Genomic DNA, 22,093 nt, shown 5'->3' on the forward strand with positions numbered 1-22,093 from the left:
TGCCAAGAATCATGAGGTTAAAAAACACTTCATGATTGTCATAGGGGTCAACTAAGCAATGAGGAAACAATCCATATTAATAAAAATATGAAGGATACAAGCAATACAGTCATAAGTGGGAGGAAATGGGTGATGGGAATGATGAGGAAGAAAACTAGTACTAATAGTAGTATTCTTATTAAAAACATCTGGACCTGGAGAACGTACAAGAAGAACAAAATTTACTGAATAAGTTTTGGATTTGGAGTCCAAGCGCTTAGAAGGTGTTGCTCTTTTACCATTCTGTATCCTCTCTTTATTCTACAATAACCCTTCCTCTCTTTCTCTCCCCTCTTTCCCTTCCCTCCCTTCTTCTCTCCTTTTCCACTTTTCTTCTTTCCTCCTCTCCTCCTCTCCTTCCCTGACTCCTGTCATCCCTTCCAATCTTCTCTCCTGCTCTTATTTCCCCTCCCTTTCTTCCTCTCCTTTTCGCTTTCTTCTTTTCCCTCTCTCTTTCTCCTTTCCTCTCTTCTCCCCTCTTCTCCCTTCTTATCCTTCACTCTCCATCCCCTCCTTTTGTTGTTGTGTTTACTTGTTTTACAAGTATTGTATTGGTATTGATATTCAATACCACTTGAATACCACCATTCTCTTTGCATACATCTCCAATTCTTTTTATTTATTTGCCAAGTATATATTGGTAGTATACAAAGTTATAACAATATTTATATACATGGTACTAGTAAGAGAGAAACATTAGGACAGGGGACAGAAGGTACGCTGGTGCACTTATGCACGCCCCTTACTGACCTCTTAGGAATTGGGAGAGGTCAACAGTCAATAGTCTAAGGCAGGGGTCGCCAAACTTTTTACACAGGGGGCCAGTTCGCTGTCCCTCAAACTGTTGGAGGGCCGGACTATTAAAAAAAATCTATGAACAAATCCCTATGCACACTGCACAAATCTTATTTACAGTAAAAAACAAAATGGGAACAAATACAATATTTAAAATAAAGAAGTAATTAAATAATTAAGTAATAAAGTAATTTATACTTCTTTATTAACAAGTAAATTTAAACTTAAATCAACAAACTCCCTCCATTTCTCCCTCCTTCCTTCCCTCCCTCCTTCCTCTCCACTTCTCTCTTCCCTCTCTCTTTTCTTCCTTCTCTCTCATTTGTTTCATTTTCCTCTCCCTTGTTTTCTCTCCAACATTTTCTCATTTTTCTCTTTTTTTCTCTCTCTCTCACTCTTTCCATCTATCCCCCTTTCTCTCTTCCTCTCTATCTTTCCCTTTCTTTCTTTCTCTGTCCCACTCTCTCTTTCTTTCTCTCTCTTTCTTTCTCTCACTCATTCTCTTTCTCTCTCCCTCTTTGTATCTCTCCCTCTTTGTATCTCTCCCTCTTTGTATCTCTCCCTCTCTCTCTATCTCCCTCTTTCTTTCTCTCCCTTTCTATCTCTCCCTCTCCCTTTCTCTCTCCGCTCTCTCTTTCTCTCTCAGCGCAACTTAGAGGTAACAGTGCCCGGAGATAGCAGCAGAGCTCGGAGGATGCAGCAACACAGCACCGAGAAGGACCGGCTGTTGGTCCCTTGAAGCCGCCTCCGCCTCCGTTCAAGCGAATTCAGGGGGGTTCCTGAATCTCCTGTCCATTCACCGTGGTGGAGGAGGAGGTGGGGAGGAGGCGGTGCAGAGGCAAGGGGCAGGGAGGAAAGCGGGCCTGCAATTGGCCCCTTGCTTTCTCGCCTTTAGGGAGAAGAACTGTTGCTGCTCTGCCAACAATTTCTCTCTCTAAAGGCGGCAAAGAAAGGGGCCAATTGCAGGCCCGCTTTCCTCCCCGCCCCTTGCCTCTGTACCGCCTCCTTGCTCAGCAGCAGACCGCGGTGAGTTGACAGGAGATTCGGGAGCTTGTTATATCTATTGATAAAATCTTGTGGGCTGCCGCGGGCCGGATAAATTGCCTCAGCAGGCCGCATCCTGCCCCCGGGCCGTAGTTTGGGGACCGCTGGTCTAAGGGTAAAATTTTGGGGGTTTGGTGATGATACTACAGAGTCAGGTAGTGAGTTCCATGCATTAGCTACTTGGTTACTAAAGTCGTACAGTATTTCCTGCAGTAGAGTTTGGAGCGGTTTACTTTGAATTTGTTTCTATAATGTGCTCGCGTGTTGTGGTTGAAGCTGAAATAGTCATTGACAGGAAGGATGCTGTAGCAGATGATTTTATGGGCTATGCTTAGGTCGTGTTTAAGGCACCGTAGTTTTAAACTTTCTAATTACTGGCTTCTAATCACAGTCTCAGGCTGGAAGCCAAAAACTCCTTTAAAAGTTTCTTTGATACAGTCTGTTAATCACCATAACTCACAGTATCTTTAAGTTTTTAACACTGGAAGTTTTTAAGAAGATGTTGGATAACCATCTGTTTGAAGTAGTGTAGGGTTTCCTGCCTAGGCAGGGGGTTGGACTAGAAGATCTCTAAGGTCCCTTCTAACTCGTTGTTGTTGTTGTTATTATTATTATTATCATCATCATCATCATCTTGGCAGGAAGCCCGGAGATTCCAATTGCAGCTTCTAATGCTTTCTTTTAGCAGAAATAATTATTCTCACTCATAATGTCTAAGTCATGTCCCTTTGTCAAACGTTGACGTTCATGCTAGCTCATCACGAGGCACCTCCTTATATAACCACAAGGCGTGACCAAGTGTTCTAAAGAGCTATTCACACATAGATCTCTTCCTTCTAAGTCATTCTTGTCTGCTAATGCTCCTGCGTACTCTGGCATCCAGAAGGGGCTCTGCCTCTTCTCCTGAGTCACTCATGGTCACCTCTGAAGGTGCAACAGACCCTGATTGGCTTTCAGCTTCTGACTCCACATCCTCTCCGACCTCCTCGCTATCAGCCTCGGGTACCAAGTACACTGGCCTAAGATACCAAAACACACTCATCCCTCGATCCTCAGAATCCGTGATCAAATGTGCAGGATGTGGACAGGCCACAACATTTACAACCCTATGCCTTTCTTTTCCTCCCTTCTAGGTGAAAACGGACCCACATCCTATCTGTCAAGATGGACCCTTCCTTGCCGGTCGTAGCAGAAGAATTACTGCAAGAAATCCAGAAATCTTTCCGCGAAACTTCCCAGAGTAAGTGGCGGCCATTTTCCCAAACGGCCACAGCCAACCCCGTTGCCACCACTACCAATGTGATCATGTGCACAGCTCTGTGTCCCTGACGTGTGTGCCTGCATCAAATTTGGTTTCTGCACATGCGCAGGAAACCTAAGGGTAGTGATTTCTGACAGTCTCAAAATGGGTGAACAGTGCAGTCAGGCGGTAGAGAAAGCAAGTAGGATGCTTGGCTGCATAGCTAGAGGTAGAACAAGCAGGAAGAGGGAGATTGTGATCCCGCTGTATAGAGCGCTGGTGAGACCACATTTGTAATACTGTGTCCAGTTCCGGAGACCACCTACAAAAAGATATTGACAAAATTGAACGGGTCCAAAGACGGGCTACAAGAATGGTGGAAGGTCTTAAGCATAGAACTTATCAGGAAAGACTTCATGAACTCAATCTGTACAGTCTGGAGGACAGGACAGAATGGTGGGGGACATGATTGAAACATTTACATATGTTAAAGGGTTAAATAAGGTTCAGGAAAGAAGTGAACACAAGAATAAGGGGCACAATCTGAGGTTTGTTGGGGGAAAGATCAGAAGCAACATGAGAAAATATTATTTTACTGAAAGAATAGTAGATGCTTGGAACAAACTCCCAGCAGACGTGGTTGGTAAATCCACTACCACTGAATTTAAACATGCCTGGGATAAACATAGATCCATCCTAAAATAAAATACAGGAGACAGTATAAGGGCAGACTAGATGGACCAGGAGGTCTTTTTCTGCCGTCCATCTTCTAGGTTTCTATGTTTCTAAGTCCAATCTAATGTGAGGACCCTCGTGTGAGTGTGATTTCACCAATTTTCGGTGTTTAAAAAACGCCAAAAATCAGCAAAATCTCACGCTCGGGAGCTTCCTCATGCGAGATTGGGCTTCCTGGGCATGTGCAGAAGCCAAACTTCGTGCGGGGACACAGGCCAGGGACACGGAGCCGTGCGTGCAGATCCATTTTTCCTACTGGAACACCGTCCCCCCTCATTGTCCTCCCAGGAACCCAATACTGCTCTGTGTGAACCTTGTACTTACCTGGCATCCAAAATGGTCCTCATGGAGACTCCCAGGAGGGAAAGAATGGCTGGGCGGGGACAGCCGAAAACCAGCCGCCCAACGCGCACAAGCGGGCTACAGCTGAGCTAGGGAAATAGCTTGCATGCCCGCATACATGGCTCGGCATGCCACCTGTGCCATAGGTTGGCCATCCCTGGTGTAGGTTCTCCTGCTTGAGCCGGAAGCCAGAATCTCCTTAAAAACTGACTGCAATGGATTACGGCAAGAAAATACCTAACTTTGATTTTATAAACAAACAAATTTCTTTTATTTTCCAACGTTTTGAATTCAAAATTCCATTGATTATTAAAACAATTTCAATACTGACACTTAAAATAAATAACTAAATAAATAAATAAATAACAAAACAAATAAATAAAAATCAAAATTTCAATCAGAACTGATTCCGACAATATTACTCTTTTTACCTGTGTTTTAAACTCAATTAAACAATGATTCTCACTACAACCTTACAACTCAATCATTAATTAATTCCAGATCAATTAACCTATACCTTTTTTCTTACTCAATACTTACTGCATAAATATAAATATATCTTATTTTTTCTATTTACTCCTTTTCCCTTTTTCTTTTCTTTTTTTCTCTACCGAAATATTACTGATACACCCAATAATATTTCAACACACCTAGTCATATTTCCTGATAACGTCTGCAACTCATGCAGATTTCCTCTTTATTTTCCCCTACTTATTCAACTTTTTTTAATATATACGTTCCGCAATATCTCATATAAACCTATTCTTATTTCTCTACTTTCTATAAATAACTCTTTTACTGCTCTTACTAATACTTATTATTCTTATGAGCTTTAATTAATATGATGAGATAGATAAATGAAATATTTATAGTAATAAGATACAAATGTGAATATTGAAATGCTGTTTCATTTTGTTATAAGTATTATGAAATATAATATCATGTGATATATACCCTCACCCATTTTGAATTTATGTACACCCCCCTTTTTTCCTTCCCCCCTTTTATCCCTTGTTAATAAATAAATTTTATTTTTAAAAAAACCAACTGACTGCAATAAACAGACCATCCGGGATCGTTTCCAATCCCGGCTGGTGACCAGCAGAGAGTGCCAAAGCTCTGGAATAATTCCATCACTTTGGGCACAAGTGGGGTTTTTTTTTTTTTTTTCGTCTCAGCAGCTGCTGGAAAAACATGATTATATAGTGGTACCTCTACTTATGAACTTAATTCGTTTCGTGACCACGTTCTTAACTAGGAAAGTGTAAGAAGAAGCAACTTTTCCCATAGGAATCAATGTAAAAGCAAATAATGTGGGCTATTGGGGAAACCACAGGGAGGGTGGAGGCCCTGTTTCCTCCCAGGAGATTCCTAAAGAGGCCCCACGGAGGCTTCTCCCCAACTTTTCCGGCCCTGTTAACTCCCAGGAGATTCCTAGAAAGGCCCCACGGAGGCTTCTCCCTGCCTTTTCCGGCCCTGTTTCCTCCCAGGCTTTTCCCTGCCTTTTCCGTCCCTGTTTCCTCCCAGGAGATTCCTAGAGAGGCCCCACAGAGGCTTCTCCCCGCCTTTTCCGGCCCTGTTTCCTCCCAGGAAATTCCTAGAGAGGCTCCACAGAGGCTTCTCCCCGCCTTTTCCGGCCCTGTTTCCTCCCAGGAGATTCCTAGAGAGGCCCCACAGAGGCTTCTCCCCGCCTTTCCTGACCCTGTTTCCTCCCAGGAGATTCCTAGAGAGGCCCCACAGAGGCTTCTCCCCGGCTTTTCCGGCCCTGTTTCCTCCTAGGAAATTCCTAGAGAGGCCCCACAGAGGCTTTTCCCTGCCTTTTCCTTCCCTGTTTCCTCCCAGGAGATTCCTAGAGAGGCCCCACAGAGGCTTCTCCCTGCCTTTTCCGGCCCTGTTTCCTCCCAGGAAATTCCTAGAGAGGCCCCACAGAGGCTTTTCCCTGCCTTTTCCATCCCTGTTTCCTCCCAGGAGATTCCTAGAGAGGCCCCACAGAGGCTTCTCGCCGGCTTTTCTGGCCCTGTTTCCTCCCAGGAGATTCCTAGAGAGGCCCCACAGAGGCTTTTCCCTGCCTTTTCCGTCCATGTTTCCTCCCAGGAGATTCTTAGAGAGGCCCCACAGAGGCTTCTCCCCGCCTTTTCCGGCCCTATTTCCTCCCAGGAGATTCCTAGAGAGGCCCCACGGAGGCTTCTCCCCGCCTTTTCTGGCCCTGTTTCCTCCCAGGAGATTCCTAGAGAGGCCCCACAGAGGCTTCTCCCCGCCTTTCCTGACCCTGTTTCCTCCCAGGAGATTCCTAGAGAGGCCCCACAGAGGCTTCTCCCTGCCTTTTCCGGCCCTGTTTCCTCCCAGGAAATTCCTAGAGAGGCCCCACGGAGGCTTCTCCCTGCCTTTTCTGGTTACAATTTCGGAGGCTCGGCTTTGTAAGTGGAAAATGGTTCTTGAGAAGAGGCAAAAAAATATATTGAACACCTGGTTCTTATCTAGAAAAGTTGTAAGTAGAGGCATTCTTAGGTAGAGGTGCCACTGTACTCTTTTTTTTAATTGTTAGAAAGAGGATTCAATAAAACACCCAACTACCCTCAACTTGCAAACATTCATTGGACGTTGGGGTGGCGCTAAAACAAAGTGACGGGATCGGTCCTCACACTTATGACCGTTGCGTCACATGATCTAAATTTCTGTGTTGGCAAATGGCATGTATTTATGACGTTCCAGTGTCCTAGCATAATGGGACCTCCTTAATCGACAAGTGAAATCAATGGTGAGGAAGCCAGATTTGTATAACAACCACTTAGTGACTGCAGTGATTCATTCAACGACCATGGGGGGGGGGGGAAAGGTCTACAATTGTATATTTTATTGCATGGCTCATTTTACCATCTCGCTTAAGTGAGAGGTTCCAGTCCCAATTGAGGTCATAAGACAAAGGCTACCTATTGTAACCAAGTTCCTGTTGAAGGAGAAAGTTTATTATTAAATTTTATTTATTATTAAAATCATTCAACGGGATAAAATCAGACTGCAGGTAGTCCTCAAATTACAATAATTCATTTAGTAACCATCCAGAGTTACAACAGGACTGAAAAAAGTGATTTAGAAACATAGAAACATAGAAGATTGATGGCAGAAAAAGACCTCCTGGTCCATCTAGTCTGCCCTTATACTATTTCCTGTATTTTATCTTACAATGGATATATGTTTATCCCAGACATGTTTCAATTTAGTTACTGTGGATTTACCAACCATGTCTGCTGGAAGTTTGTTCCAAACATCTACTATTTCAATCAAATAATATTTTCTTACGTTACTTCTGATCTTAGAAACAGAAACATAGAAGATTGATGGCAGAAAAAGACCTCCTGGTCCATCTAGTCTGCCTTTATACTATTTCCTGTATTTTATCTTAGGATGGATATATGTTTATCCCAGGCATGTTTAAATTCAGTTACTGTGGATTTACCAACCACGTCTGCTGGGAGTTTGTTCCAAGCATCTATGACTCTTTCAGTCAAATCATATTTTCTCACGTTGCTTCTGATCTTTCCCTCAACTCACCGCAGATTGTGCCCCCGTTAAGGCTTTTGGGGTGAAAACCCACCCAAAATTCCAGCCAGATAATCTCAGGGCATTTAGAAGAGGACATCCAACTGGGTGGTTTGAGTGGTGTTGTTATTTTTTCTTGATCTCCACTCCGCCATCGGTCGGTAGCCAAGTGATTTGGCCAAATCCCCGAGGACTCTGAAATAGCTTTCAGGAACAAAGCGCTGCTCCATCCGTCTGTGAGAAAATGAGTTTTCTTCTTCCACTGACGCTTCCCTCATTTCGCCCCGTTAGATTTGAACACGGCTTGCCAAGTCTTGAGATATTCTAGAGGCCTTTTGAGTTTTCCCCAGTAAACAATGGGATCGGGCGGCAAATAAGTGAAATAAATGAAATATTAGCCCCATACCCTTCTTTAGACATGAATATTGATTGCTTTCTCTCTCTCTTTTTGCAGTTTCGGATGAACTTCTGCTGGCGTGAGTACTTTTGCCTGTCCTTTATTTTTAATTCACCTACATTTTGTTTTGGAATGAGGACCTGCATCTAAAGCAGGGTTTCTCACGCTCAATGACCTCAGCTGAGGAATTCTGGGAGTGGAAGTCCTCCCCTCTTAAAGCATTCAGGTTGGGGAATTCTGGAAGTTGAGGTGCATCCCTCTTAAGGAATGCCAGCTAAGGAATTCTGCAAAAGAGGTGCAAGAGGAAATTAATAATAATAATAATAATAATAATAATAATAATAATAATAATAATAATAATTTATTAGATTTGTATGCTGCCCCTCTCCGAAGACTAATAGGATGTTAAATATAAGAATATCTCCGGGACCGCCTTCTGCCGCACGAATCCCAGCGACCAGTTAGGTCCCACAGAGTTGGCCTTCTCCGGGTCCCATCAACTAAACAATGTCGTTTGGCAGGACCCAGGGGAAGAGCCTTCTCTGTGGCGGCCCGACCCTCTGGAACCAGCTCCCCAAAGAGATCAGAATTGCCTCCACCCTCCTCGCCTTTCGTAAGCTCTTTAAAACCCACCTCTGCCATCAGGCATGGGGGAATTGAGATATTCCTTTCCCCCTAGGCCTATACAATTTATGCATGGTATGTTTGTGTGTATATTTGGTTTTTAATAAGGGTTTTTAAATTATTTGAAATATTAGATTTGTCATATGCTGTTTTATTATTGTTGTTAGCCGCCCCGAGTCTACAGAGAGGGGCGGCATACAAATCTAATTAATAATAATAATAATAACAATAATAATAACAATAATAATAACAACAACAACAATAATAATATGGGCAATCACAAAGGAAATGTAGTATTAGTAAAAAGGAGCTATATGGGAGAATTTAGAGACATCATATATCTTCCTTTCATATATCTTCTCCTCTACTTTTATATCTTTTCTTTATATATAATACTTCATGTCTATCCTCTTCAATATGTATTGTGTATTGGACAAAATAAATAAATAATAAAATAAATAAACTATAGAAAGTGCCCAAGTGGTAATAGTTTTAGGTTGGAAGGATGCAACGAAATGGACAATACAAAATTGGTACTGGTACATGATGGAACACATTCGGTTTGAAACTATGGATATAATAATAATAATAATTTATTAGACTTGTATGCCGCCCCTCTGCGAAGACTTGGAGCGGATATAAAGATGAATATGATTAACAAAAATAAATTGCAGGAACTTATGGGAAGATGGGACAGGGTTAGAGGTTATATGGTCAGTAGAATTCAAGACCAAGGTTTAAAGAATAAATTGGAATCACTCTATAATATCTAAATATTGTAATGTTCTTAGTTTAAAATGTTATATATGAGGGTCGCCCAGAAAGTAATGCACCACATTTTTTTCCTTCAACAATTATTTATTGAAAACAATGAAACTTACACACAAGAAAGAATGATGTTTCTTCTACACTCCCTATTTTTCCACCTAATCTCCGTCCTGTTCTATGGCCCTCCTCCAGCGAGACACAAAGACGTGTATATCCTGTCGGTATCACTCTTTGTTCTGGTCACAAAGCCATTTCTGCCCTGAACCATCTTCTAGTGGCCTCACCCTCTGTCCCAAGCGACTAACCGTACTTCTGTCGACTGCAGATTTTCGATAAACTGTACACAAACATTTGTGAATGTTCCCAACAGTTTCTTTCTCTGCAGTGAGAAATTCAATGATGCTGCTTGTAACGTACATCACTTACCAACGTCATTTTGAAACACTGCGGCAGCTACGCTATCTGTCTGAAGAAACACAACATTTACACACGCACTCCTGACAATTCAAATAACATTTATCTAAAGTTTCGCATTCGTACCATTACTGTAGGCTGAGAAAAAAAATGTGGTGCATTACTTTCTGGGCGACCCTCGTATGATTAATGAAGCTAAATTGCAGGAACTAATGGGACGATGGGTCAGGGTTAGTGGTTATATGGTTAGTAGAATTCAAGACCAGGTTATAAAGAATAAATATGTAAATATAATATGTAAATATAGAATAGAATAGAATTTTATTGGCCAAGAGTGATTGGACACACAAGGAATTTGTCTTGGTGCATATGCTCTCAGCGTACATAAAATAAAATATACATTTGTCAAGAATCATGTGGTACAACACTTAATAATTGTCATAGGGGTCAAATAAGCAATGAAGAAGCAATATTAATAAAAATCTTAGGATACAAGCAACAAGTTACAGTCATACAGTCAACATGGGAGGAAATGGGTGAAAGGAATGATGAGAAAAACTAGTAGAATAGAAGTGCAGATTTAGTAGAAAGTCTGACAGTGTTGAGGGAATTATTTGTTTAGTAGAGTGATGGCGTTCAGAAAAAAACTGTTCTTGTGTCTAGTTGTCTTGGTGTGCAGTGCTCACCATTGTATTATATTGTAATGTTGTTAGTTTAAAATGTTATATACTGTTCAAAAAAATAGAGGGAACACTCAAAATAACACATCCTAGATCTGAATGAATGAAATATTCTCATGGAATACTTTGTTCTGTAAAAAGTTGAATGTGCACAACAGCATGTGTGAAATTGATTGTCAATCAGTGTTGCTTCCTAATTGGACAGTTTGATTTCACAGAAGTTTGATTTACTTGGAGTTATATTCTGTTGTTTAAGTGTTCCCTTTATTTTTTTGAGCAGTGTATATAAGGTACACCGTCATTTTGGCGGAGGGGTTTGAATGTTGCCGGGTAGTGGGAGCATGGGTCACTGAGCACTGTGTTATATGTAACGTGTATGTGTTATTATAAAATAATCAATAAATTTTTTATTATGTTTTTTAAAAAGTAGCTCCAGACTCAGTGGGGTGGGGGGCTCCGACCTTCGCTCCCGACACTCTCGTTCGTCCTATGTAAACACTCCACCCATTCATCCCTCATTATCCATCCACTTCCTCATGCATTCACTCTGGCACTCCCCTCCCCAGGATAAAACAATACAATAAAAAAAACACGGTTGTTAGTTAACACAAGGCATACAATAAAAATCTATAACAACCGCCCAAACCAGTCAGGGCTTGTGCTTTCTCCTTGATATCAGAAGATTGATAGAAACATAGAAACAGAAGTCTGACGGCAGAAAAAGACCTCATGATCCATCTAGTCTGCCCTTATACTATTTTCTTAATGAACTTAATGAACTCAATCTGTGTAGTCTGGAGGACAGAAGGAAAAGGGGGGACATGATCAAAACATTTAAATATGTCAAAGGGTTAAATAAGGTCTAGGAGGGAAGTGTTTTTAATAGGAAAGTGAACACAAGAACAAGGGGACGCAATCTGAAGTTAGTTAGGGGAAAGATCAAAAGCAACATGAGAAAATATTATTTTACTGAAAGAGCAGTAGATCCTTGGAACAAACTTCCAGCAGACGTGGTTGGTAAATCCACAGTAACTGAATTGAAACCTGCCTGGGATAAACATAGATCCATCCTAAGATAAAATACAGAAAATAGTATAAGGGCAGACTAGATGGACCACGAGGTCTTTTTCTGCCGTCAGTCTTCTATGTTTCTATAGGTAGGTAGGTAGGTAGGTAGGTAGGTAGGTAGATAGATAGATAGATAGATAGATAGATAGATAGATAGATAGATAGATAGAGTAGATAGAGTAGATATATATCTTTTAATGCAATAAAATTTAATTGGAAAGAAAATATATTTTTTTTAAAGATCAAAGTGCAAAGGCTCAATCCATGTTTTAATTTTAAACATGTGGACTTCAACTTCCCATATTCCCTCAGCCAGACATATTGAGGGAGTTTTGGGAATTTAAATCGGCACATAGAAACATAGAAGATTGACGGCAGAAAAAGACCTCCTGGTCCATCTAGTCTGCCCTTATACTATTTCCTGTATTTTATCTTAGGATGGATCTATGTTTATCCCAAGCATGTTTAAATTCAGTTACTGTGGATTTACCAACCATGTCTGCTGAAAGTTTGTTCCAAGCATCTACTGCTCTTTCAGTAAAATAATATTTTCTCATGTTGCTTTTGATCTTTCCCCCAACTAACTTCAGATTGCATAGCTAGACATCTGAACATTGCCGCTTATGGGAAACTCGGTGCCAGATTAAGCTTGGTAAAATGAGATTTGGGGCTTTTTTCCCTCAGAAACGGACCCCCCCCCCCAAGCAGAGAGCGGCTTGTGTAAAGACCCCTGTGCCCCTCACTCCCGCCTGTCCCACCTTGCCCAAGGGGAACTGTGCCCAACGAGACATTGCGCATCAGTTCCTTATCCTTTTATTCTGCAAAGAAGATTATCAACTAATTTCTCCCGGCTTCCCAGACCCCCTGTCCATCTGCTTTGCATCGCACAGGCCGGAGGTCCAGATTAAGGTCAGCAAATCCTAGCCTGGCAGCCGAGATGGGATTAGAGTTATTCCCCTCTCCATTAATAGAAGATGCTTTTCTGCTTTTCAATCCCTCCAGTTGCCTAACAGGGAATTCTGAGAGTTCACAAAATTAAAATTAAAATCACTCTGGACATTTTTAAGAGAAGATTGAACTGCCACTTGACTGGTGTACTATAGGGTTCCTGCTTGGGCAGGGGGTTGAACTCGATGGCCTTCATGGTCCCTTTCAACTCTAACAATTAATTAAATAAATAAACAAACAAACAAACAAAAAAACAAAAAAAACACCTATCTAGATCAGGGGTCACCAACCTTTCGGATCTCAGGGAACCACCAAATTCTTAATTCAGTTGAATTCTGAATTTCCTAAATTCTCAATTCTTTTGAATTTTTCAAGCAAAGAGTTCTAAATTCTCAATTGTCCATTCTTCTGAATTTTTCAAGCAGACAATTCTGAATTCTCAATTCATTTGAATTCTGAATAGCTGCTCCGAGTCTCCGGAGAGGGGCGGCATACAAATCTATTTTATTATTATTATCATTATTATTATTATTCCTAAATTCCCAATTCTTCTGAACTTTTCAAGCAGACAATTCTGAATTCGGCTAAATCCGGCTTGATTCTAAACTCTCAATTCTTCTAAACTTTACAGCAGGCAATTCTGACCCACAATTCAGCTTAATTCTCCTCTCGATTCTACTGAACTGTTCAAGTAGTAGACTTTTCTGAATTTTCAAGTCTGTTGAATTCTGCTGATCTCTCCTAAAATCTCCATTCTGTTAAACTTTCCAAGCAGGCAATCTTCCTGATGTCCCTTGCTAGTCAAGAAAAACTTCTCTACCCCTGCTTGAGTAGAAAAAGGGAAGCCGTCAAGTAAATCAAACCAACTTCTACATTTTTATCATTGGTTTACGGGCCAAAGTTGTTACTCATTACCAACCTCCAGAAATATGACTGAAATTCATTTTCCTTCCGGTTCCTTCCTCTGCATTATTACAAGTGATTTCGGTTCAGTTCCACCTTGCTTACCCCATTATATCCCAGGCTTCCCCATCAAGGAAATGCACTGATCTTTTCACATTCCCTTGTGTGAAATTCTGCAGCACAACTCCTAAATTCCTGGAGTAACATCGCTCAACTGACTAAAATAAATTAAATAGTGGCAAGAAATGTTAAAAACAGGGAGAAACTTATTTGTCTGTCTGTCTGTCTGTCTGTCTGTCTACCTATCTAATCTATCTATCTATCTATCTATCTAATCTATCTATCTAATCTCTCTCTCTATCTATCTATCTATCTATCTACCTACCTATCTACCTATCCAATCTATCTATCTAATCTATCTATCTATCTATCTATCTATCTATCTATCTAATCTATCTATCTATCTATCTATCTATCTATCTATCTAATCTCTCTCTATCTATCTATCTACCTACCTATCTACCTATCCAATCTATCTATCTAATCTATCTATCTATCTATCTATCTATCTATCTATCTAATCTATCTATCTATCTATCTATCTATCTAATCTCTCTCTCTCTCTCTATCTATCTACCTACCTATCTACCTATCCAATCTATCTATCTAATCTATCTATCTATCTATCTATCTAATCTATCTATCTATCTATCTATCTATCTATCTAGCTAATCTATCTATCTAATCTATCTATCTATCTATCTAATCTATCTATCTATCTAATCTATCTATCTATCTAATCTATCTATCTAATCTATCTATCTATCTAATCTATCTATCTAATCTATCTATCTAATCTATCTATCTATCTAATCTATCTATCTATCTAATCTATCTATCTATCTAATCTATCTATCTAATCTATCTATCTAATCTATCTATCTATCTATCTATCTATCTATCTATCTATCTATCTATCTAATCTATCTATCTATTGCATTTATATGTCACCCACTCCGAAACGGACTCTGAGTGGGTAGCAATGGTTACAAGTAAAAAAACAGTAAAAATATCACTAAAATCACATATAAAAAACCATACATACTAACAATCAATATTAATTCCAGGCCTGCCGGAAAAGCCAGGTTTTAACAGCTTTCCAGAAGACCAGTAAAGAGGAGATTGGGAGGCATAGAAGTCAAATTAAATAATGCAAATCTCTGGGGGCAGTTGATTCCATAGGATTGGGGCCGCCACAGAGAAGGTCCTTCCCCGAGGTCTCACCAACCGACATTGTTTGGCGGGGATGGGACGTGGAGAAGGCCGACTCTCTGCCTTAGCAATGAAAATTGTGGGCTCCCTTTGGCCGAGGACGACCTGTATTTCGACGATAATCTTTTTAAATGCTGAATATCGCATTTTGAAGAAAGGTTGCCCCAGGTTTTAAAGGTCTCTTCAGAACAAGAGGAAGACAAGGTTAAAATGTTGGTTTCTCTCCCGTCTTCCTAGGCTGAGGTTTGTTTTTGGGACGTCTGTCGTTCCTGCTCTGGATTTGGTGGATCGCCAGTCGGTCACACGGTTCATGTCTCCAAGTGGGAGGATGGTATACCAGGTACGTCCCCTTCTTCTACCTGCCAGCCAGCCAATATACCTGTGCAGGTCCTTTGAGCAGAATGTAGAATGTAGAATATTTATTTATTTATTTATTTGCTTACTTACTTACTTTACTTACTTACTTACTTACTTACTTACTTACTTACTTACTTACTTATTTATTGTTAGAGTTGAAAAGGACCCTTTAGGTCATCAAGTCCAACCCCCTGCCTGAGCAGGAATCCTAAAGCACCCCAGCCAAGTGGCAGTCCAATCTCCTCTTGAAAGTGTCCAGAGTTAGGGAGTTCACAACCTCCGCAGGCAGGTTGTTCCACTGGTTGATCGCTCTGACCATCAGGAAGTTCTTCCTTATCTCCAGGTTGAATCTCTCCTTGGTCAGCTTCCAGCCGTTGTTCCTCATCCGGCCCTCTGGTGCTCTGGAGAATAGAGTGACCCCCTCCTCTCTGTGGCAACCCCTCATATACCTGTATACAACTATCATGTCCCCTCTGGCCCTCCTTTTCTCTAGGCTATCCAGGCCCAGTTCCCGCAGTCTCTCTTTGCAAGTCTTGGTTTCATATAGAATATAGAATATAGAACAATGATGGTGAACCTATGGCATGGGTGCAATATCTGCTGGCACGCAAGCTGTTGCCTAGCTCAGCTCTAACATGCATGTGTATGCCGGCCAGCTGATTTTTGGTTCACCCAGAGGCTCTGGGAGGGCATTTTTGGCTTCCAGAGCCTCCGGGGGAATGTGGGAGGCGTTCTTACCTTCCCCCAGCTCCAGGGAAGCGTTTGGAGGGTGAAACACAAGCCTGCACTTGGGCAAAAGGAATCCTCAATCTGAGTATTGCATTGGCAGTTCTGTGTTAGCAAAAACTTCAGAAGAGAAGGATTTAGGGGTAGTGAACAGTGTGGTCGGGCGGTAGGAAAAGCAAGTAGGATGCTTGGCTGCATAGCTAGAGGTATAACAAGCAGGAAGAGGGAGATTATGATCCCGCTGTATAGAGCGCTGGTGAGACCACAGTTGGAATACTGTGTTCAGTTCTGGAGACCTCACCTACAAAAAGATATTGACAAAATTGAACGGGTCCAAAGACGAGCTACAAAAATGGTGGAAGGTCTTAAGCATAAAACGTATCAGGAAAGACTTCACGAACTCAATCTGTAGAGTCTGGAGGACAGAAGGAAAAGGGGGGACACGATCGAAACATTTAAATATGTCAAAGGGTTAAATAAGGTTCAGGTGGGAAGTGTTTTTAATAGGAAACTGAACACAAGAACAAGGGGACACAATCTGAAGTTAGGTGGGGGAAAGATCAAAAGCAACATGAGAAAATATTATTTTCCTGAAAGAGTAGTAGATCCTTGGAACAAACTTCCAGCAGACGTGGTAGATAAATCCACAGTAACTGTATGTAAACATGCCTGGGATAAACATAGATCCATCCTAAGATAAAATACTTGAAATAGTATAAGGGCAGACTAGATGGACCATGAGGTCTTTTTCTGCCGTCAGTCTTCTATGTTTCTATGTTTCTACTGGGCCCACTAAAAGTTAGGAAACAAGCTGTTTCCAGCCTCCAGGGGGGAACTGTTTTCGCCCTCCCCAGGCATTGAATTATGGGTGTGGGCACTTGTGCATGTGCGATAGTGTGGGCTCACGCATTTTCGGCACCCGAGGGGAAAAAGGTTCGCCATCACTGATATAGAATGTAGAATATGGAATAGAATACCATTTGAAAATAATAGAATAGAAAATAAAAACAGAACACTATAGAATAAAGAAAATAGAATAGAATTTGAATAGAATTTGAATAGAACAGAACAGAAAATAAAATTAAAAGGAACACTATAGAATATAAAACATAGAATGGAATTTGAAAAGAAAAAAACAGATTAGAATAGAATTTTAAGAGAAGAGAAAATAAAATAAAATAAAACAGAACACTGTAGAATAGAATATAGAACATAGAATAGAAACATGGAAACACAGACGATTGACAGCAGAAAAAGACCTCATGGTTCATCTAGTTTGCCCTCATACTATTTCCTGTATTTGAAAAGAATAGAGTAGAATAGAATTTGAAAAGAATAGAATAGAAAATAAAATAAAAAGAACACTATAGAATATAGAACATAGAATAGAATCTGAAAACAATAGAATGGAATAGTTAGAAGGGTCCTTGGAAGTCTTCTGGTCCAACCTCCCAATGACAGACAATGCAACCGTCATAAGAACATGCCAGTTGCCAAGTATCAGAATTTTAAGCAGCTAAGACAACACTTAAATGTCGTTTTCCGATCGCTGTCGGCCAAGGGGGCTCAGCCAGCTCACTGGGGAGATTTCTAACCCCCCCCCCCCATCCCACCAGCATGTGCCCTTCTTTTTTCCCCACCCCTACAAGGTGATTCTGACCCAGTTCTAAACGAACCAGGTCTCCAAACGGCACGGATATCGGTGTTCCCCTACGGGGCGAGGAGAAATTCCGTTGCGTCGTGGTGTTGGCCGCACCTTCTTCCTTAGTCACTTTTTCCAGTGTCGTCATAACCTGGAACCGGCCTTAAACAAATGGTCGTAAATCGAAGACTCTGGCAGCCATCATCCGAAACCTAAGCTAGTTGTTTCAGTGTAAGAAGCCCCCACCGGTTCTTCAGGCTCGGGGAGTGCCATGTCCCTCTTTTGAATTCGGCACCCTCCTTCCTCCTTTCCACCCCTCCTCCTAGGTCAGGGGTAGGCGAAGTTGGCTCTTCTATGACACGTGGACTTCAACTCCCAGAATTCCTGAGCTAGCAGGATTGGCTCAGGAATTCTGGGAGTTGAAGTCCACAAGTCATAGAAGAGCCAGCTTTGCCTACCCCTGTCCCTAGCTCATGGCCTGCCGCTCTGTTTTTATCCATTTATCTCTTTTATTCTATTTGGGATTTCGAGGTGATTTTCATCTTAATTACCCCTCGTTCTTATGGCAGCCCGCCCCGCAGGGTGGGAGTAAACGGATTAAATCTGCCAGGCTGACAAATGAGTGTTGTGGATCATCACCCAAAGAGGAGGGAGAAGCAAGAGAGTCAGTTTCGTTTCATGGCGGACGAAAAAGACGAGGAATTGTATCTGTCCGTGGGCCCAGTTAACTGGAAATCTCCCCATCGTCCTTGCCAGATTATAAGGGGCTGAGGGTCACTGGGCTTGTAAGATGGGCGGACTTCAACTCCCAGAATTCCCCAGCCATCATTGGTTGAAGTCCTCCCCTTTTAAAGCATTGATGGCTGGGGGATTCTGGGAGTGGAAGTCTTCTCCTCTTAGAGCATTGATGGCTGGGGGATTCTGGGAGTGGAAGCCCTCCCCTCTTAAAGCATTTAGATTGAGCAATTCTCAGACATGAAGTCCACCGGCCATAAATTCCTCAAAGTGGATAAACGCAGCGCCAGAGATAAGGGAATAGATTTACACAATCCAAAGCAAAGGTAATTCTGGCTTCCAAACAACTGATGAAATCCTCTCCTTTGTGTGTTATCTTTCTTACTGGAAATTCCTTTCTAAAAACAAAGTCTCTGTGTTGCCACAAACTAGGACTCCATTTTCCATGTGCCTATTTTGGAAATTTTAATTCCTATCCTCCACCCTCGCATAGCGTAAGCACCATTGGATCACTGCCCATTAGCCGGGTTTTGTTTGTTTGTTTGTTTGTTGATTGTTTTGTGTTATTTTGCACCAAATAATTCAAGACAAGGAATAGATCCAACACACCTTCCTCCTACTATTTTCTCACAACAACCCTGCGAGGTAGGTTAGGCTGAGAGAGCTAAGCTGAGTGAACTAGAATTCACCATCTCCTGGTGATTGGCCCAAAGACACCCAGCCAGCTTTCAGGGTTAAGGTGGGACTAGAATTCACCATCCCCTGGTAATTGGCCCAAATTCACCATCTCCTGGTAATTGGCCCAAAGACACCCAGCCAGCTATCAGGGCTAAGGTGGGACTAGGACTCCTTGTCACCTGGTGAGTGCCCCAAACTCACCCATCTGGCTTTCATGACTAAAGTGGGACTAGAACACCTTGTCGCCTGGTGATCGACCCAAAGTCACCAGCTGTCTTTCATGCCTAAGGCGGAACTAGAATTCACGTCTTCTGGTTTCTAGCCTAGTGCCTTAAGCACTACTAGATCATTCCTAGTGTTGTTTTCACCATTAACGCCTGAAGTCGTTTGTGTGAAAACACCTGTGCGCCTGGCTAGCTTTTGTGGTTCGGCTGTGAATCGGTTCCGGCCTCACCCTTGTTAATTTTGCTCCACCGTCTAGCCCCCCCTCCCCCCGCTTGTAATTACACCCTGTCTACTCCCCCCATTTCTTTCGCAGCGGCCAGTCGGATTAACGTGAATCAGGAGCCTATTAAATTCCCCAAAAAGGGACCAATTCCAATTGCATTTCCCTCTAAATACAATATACTATTTCTTCCAAGATTGCCTTCGTTTACAGTTCTGGTCGGATCAGGTTGATTTAAGAGTCGAATTTGTCTGCTCCAAAGGGATCCTACTTTTCTTTTTAAGGGATTTAGTTTTTCCAAAGGGTAGAGTACCAGCTTCCTCCACTGCCCTGGGATGATGGGAGTTGTAGTCTAATGCCTTGGGAGGTCACCAATCCATCCTAGGGCAGCATCTCTCCCTTGCCTGGGCTCCTCGGGATGATGGGAGTTGTAGTCTATCGCCTTGGTTGGGAGGCCATCAATCTGCCGGAAGGTTACTTCCCTCCCTCTCTGACCTGGGGACGATGGGAGTTGTAGTCTGTCATTTTTGGAGGCCAGTGGTCACTTTAATGTTCTCCACCCCCCCAACTGCTGTTCTCGGGATGATGGGAGTTGTAGTCTGCCACCTTGAGAGGCCATGGATCTGTCTTAGGGCTGCACCTCTCCCCCATCTGCTCTCCTCGGAGTGATGGGAGTTGTAGTCTAATGCCTTTGGTGGTCACCAAAGGGCAGCATCTCCCCTGCAATTGCTCTCCTGGGTATGATGGGAGTTGTAGTCTGGCATTTCTGGAAGACACCGATCCATTGTCTGCGGAGAGGGACGGCATACAAATCTAAATAATAAACTAAATAATAAAATAAATTGTAGGCAGCACCTTCCCCCTGCTCTCCCAAGGATGATGGGAATTGTATTCTTTGGAAGCCACCAATCATCCTAGGGCAGTGCCTCTCCCCACCTGCTCTCCTGGGGATGATGGGGGGTGCAGTCTTAATTCCTTCGGAGTCCAGCGATCCATCTTAGAGCAGCATCCCCTCACAAGCTTGCTTGGGGATGATGGGAGTTGTAGTCTCCTTTGGAAGCCACCATCATCCTAGGGCAGCATCTCTCGCCACCTGCTCTTCTGGGGATGATGGGAGTTGTAGTCTCCTTTGGAGGCCAGCATCATCCTAGGGCAGCGTCTCCCACCACTTGCTTCCCTGCGGATGATGGGAGTTGTAATCTTAACTCCTTTGGAGGCCACCGATCCATCTTAGGGCAGCTTCCTTCAACTGCTATCCCGGGGAGGATGGTAGTTGTAGTCGTCTCCTTTGGAGGCCAGCATCAACTTAAGGTGGCGTCTCCCACCACCTGCTCTCCTGGGGATGATTGGAGTTGTAGTCCAACTTCTTCGGATGCCACCAGGTCGAGACGAGGCTAGATAAAACTTCAGCAGTTTGCGCTTCAGCCAAATAAGTTTTGGATCAAAACCGATTTAATGTTTCGTTTTTAAAAATTAATTTTCACGTTTCCTTGTTTCCCCCCCCCCCCCAATCCATTCTCCCTCACTCCCCCTCCCCCCTCAGGTGGTGGGCAGCTCGGGCAAACTCTACACTTGTTACGTCTCCTGTCACTTCTGCAGCTGCCCAGCCTTCGCCTTCTCGGTCTTGAGGAAAGGAGACCACCTGGTGGTGAGTGGGGGCAGCCAAGGCAGGAGCAGGGCAGGGCCAAGCTGGGGGGGGGGGGCAGGAGGCAAGGGGGAGGGGAGAACTCATGCTAGATGTCATCCGGTGAGTCACTCTCTCCACTGTGTCTTTCGCTCAAGTTTGTGCAAGGGAGGAAACGGTTGTGTTGAAAGAAGGGGACGTGGGTAGCTACAGCCGAGGGAGCCAACGGGGCCTGGTTACCTGCGGGCAGAGCTGCTGCTTCGCCTGTCAATTCAGACTAGAGCTGGAAGGGGCCTTGGAGGTCTTATTATTTTATTATTATTTATTAATTGGGCTTATACGCCTCCCTCTCTTAGAAACATAGAAGACTGACGGCAGAAAAAGACCTCGTGATCCATCTAGTCTGCCCTTATACTATTTTCTGTATTTTATCTTAGGATGGATCTATGTTTATCCCAGGCATGTTTCAATTCAGTTCCTGTGGATTTACCAACCACGTCTGCTGGAAGTTTGTTCCAAGGATCTACTACTCTTTCAGTAAAATAATATTTTCTCATGTTGCTTTTGATCTTTTCCCCCAACTAACTTCAGATTGTGTTCCCTTGTTCTTGTGTTCACTTTCCTATTAAAAACACTCCCCTCCTGGACCTTAGTGTTCAGTTCTGGAGACCTCACCTACAAAAAGATATTGACAAAATTGAACGGGTCCAAAGACGGGCTACAAGAATGGTGGAAGGTCTTAAGCATAAAACGTATCAGGAAAGACTTCATGAACTCCATCTGTATAGTCTGGAGGACAGAAGGAAAAGGGGGGACATGATTGAAACATTTAAATATGTTAAAGGGTTAAATAAGGTTCAGGAGGAAAGTGTTTTTAATAGGAAAGTGAACACAAGAACAAGGGGACACAATCTGAAGTTAGTTGGGGGAAAGATCAAAGGCAACATGAGAAAATATTATTTTACTGAAAGAGTAGTAGATCCTTGGAACAAACTTCCAGCAGAAGTGGTTGGCAAATCCACAGTAACTGAATTTAAACATGCCTGGGATAAACATAGATCCATTGTAAGATAAAAT

The 22,093-nt window shown here is 42.5% G+C and overlaps 1 protein-coding gene across 3 annotated transcripts in view; it reads left to right on the forward strand.

The window, feature by feature from the left end:
- ZSWIM7 (zinc finger SWIM-type containing 7) overlaps window positions 1-22,093 on the forward strand; it is a 33,815-nt gene that overhangs the window by 6,173 nt on the left and 5,549 nt on the right. For all 3 annotated transcript variants that reach the window (XM_070735458.1, XM_070735459.1, XM_070735460.1), the window contains exons 2-5: window positions 3,012-3,118; window positions 8,190-8,211; window positions 15,047-15,149; window positions 20,936-21,040. In XM_070735458.1, coding sequence (XP_070591559.1) covers window positions 3,043-3,118; window positions 8,190-8,211; window positions 15,047-15,149; window positions 20,936-21,040 — 306 coding nt within the window. In that variant the 5' untranslated portion in view covers window positions 3,012-3,042. The remainder of the gene's footprint in view (window positions 1-3,011; window positions 3,119-8,189; window positions 8,212-15,046; window positions 15,150-20,935; window positions 21,041-22,093) is intronic.

Source organism: Erythrolamprus reginae, chromosome 1 (assembly GCF_031021105.1).
Source record: "Erythrolamprus reginae isolate rEryReg1 chromosome 1, rEryReg1.hap1, whole genome shotgun sequence".
Classification (NCBI taxonomy): Eukaryota; Metazoa; Chordata; class Lepidosauria; order Squamata; family Dipsadidae; genus Erythrolamprus; species Erythrolamprus reginae.